This window comes from Stegastes partitus, unplaced genomic scaffold (genome assembly GCF_000690725.1).
Source record: "Stegastes partitus isolate 25-593 unplaced genomic scaffold, Stegastes_partitus-1.0.2 Scaffold432, whole genome shotgun sequence".
Taxonomy (NCBI): domain Eukaryota; kingdom Metazoa; phylum Chordata; class Actinopteri; family Pomacentridae; genus Stegastes; species Stegastes partitus.
This window is the reverse complement of record NW_007578163.1, coordinates 526,629-531,389: the sequence shown is the minus strand read 5'-3', so window position 1 is coordinate 531,389 and position 4,761 is coordinate 526,629. Positions and strand designations below refer to the sequence as shown.

Sequence of the window (4,761 nt, the reverse complement as noted above, 5' to 3'; positions counted from 1 at the left end):
ACACACACACACACACACACACGGAGCTGGTTAACAAGACACTGCAGGCAGCTGGTGGACATCCTGCGAACTGGCTCACACTCACACAGAACAAACACACAGACAGTCAGACAAAGACGATGCACAGAACAGACGACTACCAGACTGCTGCTAACACACTGAGCTGTGATGAATATTATCGTTATTATGAAGCCACATCTGTCCAACTGAGCCACTTATTCATGTGACAGAGCAGAGTCATCCCATTCCAGTTCCCCTAACCCTCCTAAAGGTTGCAAAGCTCTGCTCCAAGAGCTGCTTCAGTTAGGATTTTTTTTTTAAATTTGCCCTTTAATGCTGAATGCATCATTTTTGTGATTCCTTTTGGATTGTTTGATTTTCGTGGGATTGGGTTGAAATTTGGACTGAACATTCACAAAACTCTGGATTACATTCAGCGTTTTGTTTTTTTAATTTTAACTTTTTTTTATAGCGAACTCTTTGTAGCATGTTGATGTCAAAGTTTTCTCCCTCTGTGTGACACCTACACTCATTTTAGGTACATCACTCGTTAGCTGCTCCTGTAGCATCTAATGCAATGTAACACAACAGCTCGGCCATAAATTCTACATTCATGGAGCTTTTACATTTTCAGTTTATTTTTTTGTACTTGTCAATGCTGCAAGTGTAAAACATGCATGTTTACAGAAAATGATCAACAGATGTATTAGACCACCGCCTGATGGAAGGTTTATGTCACAGCTGCCCTAAATTAACAGCATTAGTAATTACTAAAATCATTTCTTATGTTTCTGTAATGTTAATACACCAGTACGTAGAAGCTCTTTAATATATATATATGGCACAAGGTGCAATGAAAAACTCTGGAAAAAAGTACTAAATACATGTTGGGGTACAAAAAAGAGCAAAAAGCAAACTTTTTCTAGTCAAAACTATGATTTTGGTCAATAAAAGCAAACCTTTTGCAGAGGAGAGAGATGCATCTGACAGCTGTGGAAAAATCTGGTTAATGGACTAGATGTCAAACAATATCCCTGTTAAAGATGACTGCAAGACTAAACACTTTGGGAAACACGACTAGGTGGAAGCTGAGTTAGCTTTTTTGACTTATAAAAAAGAGCAAATATCATCTTAGTCTTAGAAAGACCATAAGATGCAACTATGGTGGTGGTCATATAGACTTGTGGCCTTCATAGTGCAATCCTCTGAAGGCACATTTTGTTCATGTTAGTTCTGGAACATGTGATCTTTGGTATCTCACCAGGCTGCTGCTCTCTTCTCCTCCTCTCCTCCTGCTCCTCCCTCCGTCGGTCCTCCGGCCTGCAGGGTCGACCCTCCTGGTCTCGAGGAATGATCCGACCATGGAAAGGACACTGGAGGGCAAACAGTTACAGCTCTAACGCTCACCATGAGGGCAACCAAGAAGCAGACAGTAAATACGTGTGTGGCCCGTTACCTTGAGGCGATCTTGCCGTTGACACAGTTTTCCGTTATCCAGTGGAGCTCTGCAGAAATGGCTGACGGGCGTGAAGGTCCCAGGGAACGAGATGTATCTGCTCCTGCTCTCCGCCAGCAGCTCCTGGTTCTCCACCTCCTCCTCCACCTCTTTGGGAACCCAGAACTGATGCTGAGAGGCTGACCTACAGGACAAAATGTGGAGATTTTAGAGACGGTTCCAGACAGTTTTATTGCTGTCTGGAATTAAAAGACAAAACAAAACAAAAAAAAGTGGTTAGGAAACTTTCAGATTCATTTCTGACTGAACTTGGAGCAAAATAACGACTGACAGTCCTGAAGAAGGAAATAAGACGAGCTGAAAGAGCCTCTTCATGTTCGCTATCATGCTAAAAATGAAACAGTCATGACATAACACAGACATCTGTGTCGGCTTTGCCTTTATGTGTACTGGTGGTAACGTGTTTGGGTGTCCGGTGTGTTACTTGATGATCTTGCCGGCGTTGGGCTGCTCCTGACCCCAGTAGTACAAATCCAAACCGAATGGAACCACAGGAGCATCAGCAGCCTTCTGTTCTGAACCGGACTGAGATGAACTGGGACCAGAGTCGCTGCTGAAGAACACGGAAAACAGAACAGCAAAGTAAACATTAAGACTAAACTCAAAGTGTGTGTGATCAAATGGAGCTTGTTGGGATGGTGTTTAATTGTTTGTTGAGGTTTTCATCAGACAGCAGCAACGATCTGTGCTGACGCAAATCTGCAGCAGGTTTCTATAAGATCAAGAAATGGACCTGCAGGTTTCATGAGGACACAGGATCTTCAGGGTTGTACAGATCATCATGACTAATATCTATCCTACTGTCTATGTCTAAACGGATGGTGTAGACATTTTATAGCATTACGTTACAAAACAGTACAATTTTTTTTTTTTGATATTGATGTTTGGACTTGAATTAAAAAACCTCCAAAATGTAATAATTTGGTCTGGAGGTAATAAATACTTTCAGTCTGTCATCTGCAGCTTTGTTTGTTTTATTTCCTAATTAAACAATTTTGAGAAATGTGTGTAAAAAAAAAAAAAAAGAAAGAAAAAAAGCCCATCACAATGTCTGAAAGCACAAAACGAAGGCAGCAAAGTAGTTCAGGGTCACATGGTTTTGTCCAACTGAGGCCCCAAAATGTCAAATTTATTATATTCTAACACTGAGAAAAGCAGAAAAGTTCTCAAACTGAACTGCTGGAACTGAATTACCAAGTATGTGATGAAAAAAAATGGATTAAATCAATTCATTGTTGCAGCTTTTAAATTATAAGCATCTTGGAAATACGGCCGGCAAATAAATCTGTCTGATACAGTTTAAGCTGCATGTTTAGTTTGACTCGTTAGACCTGAACTTCTCTTTCATATCAATGTTATTTGAGGCTAACTTGGTGAACTTGCAGACACAATGTAGAATAACAACCTCATTCAACAGACACAGTGTTTTTTAAAAAGAAAACCACTCGTCTAAACCCTCATGCGACAAGTAAAAACACATTTGCAATGAAAACCAGCATGATTTTTGCATTTTACAGCCCTACAAGTGCAGCTCATCATACATTCCAGATTTCCTTTTACAGTTTGAGTTTAACTTAAATCAAACTACGATCTACAGAAAGATATTTGACTACTGTCGGCCACTGGCTCCATCACGCTGAACTGATCTGTGAGTAAAAGAGTGGACGTGTGAGAAGTGAGGCAGAAGAGACGATCCCACACCTGGACTCTGTGGGCAGAGGGATCTTCTGTCTGAGGAGGCGCAGCGTGGCGACGGCAGACGTTGGATCCTGCTCCTCCTCTAAGAGTCGCTTCAGCCTCCTGGAGGATGAAGCAGAGGAGTGGGATGGAGGGGGAGGGGCTGCAGGTCTTTTAGCAGGAGGTTTTTTGGGGGCGACTGGTGCCGTTGAGGTGGAAGGAGAGGGATCCAAACCTGTCGACAGAGAGAGGTGGGTACTGAGGTTAAGGACGGTTCCATTCTAGTTAGAAAAACACACAGAACCATTCACGTCTTACTCAAGCGTTTATCTTCCCTGACGAGCCAAAGCTCAAAACATGCAGGTAACGTCTGTCACCTCTTATTTATAGCCGGTTCGGACTATTGCATTAAAAATACCAACAGAAGTAGGAAAAGAAACAAAAAAACAACCGCATACAACACTGAAAAACAAGTAAAATTCAGTCCGCACAACTTCTGCTGTGCATCTTCCAGAGATGGTCCACCTGGAAACCCCACCGTGTTGCACAGAGAGACGCTGCTCTGGGAAATCTTGTGTGTTATTCAGTATTTCACACAAGCCGATAAGTACGACAGACTGTTCCTACAGACCAGAAGGACATCCCTAGTCCTAGTGCCGAGCTCCGAGTGAAAGATTTTTGCATGAAACGTCCCGGCATGTGTTGCTGCCTCACACTGGCCCATTGGTCTTTTGCAGATTTCCAGTTTCACCCAGGAGCTGCGAGGAATCAACAGCTAGTTCCTGGTTGTAGTACGGGGCAAGGAAATGTTTAAAAAGCTACAAAAAGTTAATCAAATGCCGCATTTTGCTTTTACACAGCCGAGTTTCTTTATTAAAATAAACAGCTTTAAACAACTTTGCTGAATTTTTTGTATCAAACAGTAAAATACAAAACATGAGCACATCCTTGTTCTCAAAAACAACTTCTCGTTCAAAGGTAGGATTTAGTTTATATATTTTTCAGGCCCTACTAATCCCAGATAGCGAGGGGAAATTAAAAATGCATGTCTAACACTTAAAAACAAACTGATACAACAAATGGTCAATATGCAAAATCAATCGTGACAAAAGGTGACAGTATGATGTCTGCCATGCCACCATAAATCTTGCTTAATGTTGAAAGATTTGATTTTAAAAACAAAAAGACAAAACCAAATACTTGTTTTCAGCTCCTCACTGACGCGCTGGTAGTCGACTCCAGCCGCTGCTCACTAATGTTAACGGTGGAAGGTGTCCACTGAACTCCAGTTTGTTGGTTAATGTGCTTCTTACAAACTGGTGAATGAACTCTGCCACAGAGTGTTTGTGGACACATGACATCTGTAGTTTGTCTGTTCGCTCATCCAGCGACAGATTTTGTTTACTCGTAAAATGATGAACACTAAGGTTAATAAACTTTTAAAAGTTGTTTGATGCTGGATTAGTCAAAGTCACAAGACACTAAATGAATTTCTGACCTGAAGGCTGGATGGTGTGGAGCTCACCAGAAACTGTAAGACACCAGAATCTGGGGACGTCTCGATATTA

The 4,761-nt window shown here is 41.6% G+C and overlaps 1 protein-coding gene across 1 annotated transcript in view; it reads right to left on the bottom strand.

Moving 5' to 3' along the window:
• uvssa (UV-stimulated scaffold protein A) overlaps window positions 1–4,761 on the bottom strand; it is a 38,230-nt gene that overhangs the window by 5,561 nt on the left and 27,908 nt on the right. Inside the window, exons 10-13 of the mRNA XM_008286103.1 lie at window positions 3,218–3,428; window positions 1,941–2,069; window positions 1,457–1,640; window positions 1,262–1,373 (exon numbers count right to left, since the gene is read on the bottom strand). Of these exons, the coding sequence (XP_008284325.1) occupies window positions 1,262–1,373; window positions 1,457–1,640; window positions 1,941–2,069; window positions 3,218–3,428 (636 nt within the window). The remainder of the gene's footprint in view (window positions 1–1,261; window positions 1,374–1,456; window positions 1,641–1,940; window positions 2,070–3,217; window positions 3,429–4,761) is intronic.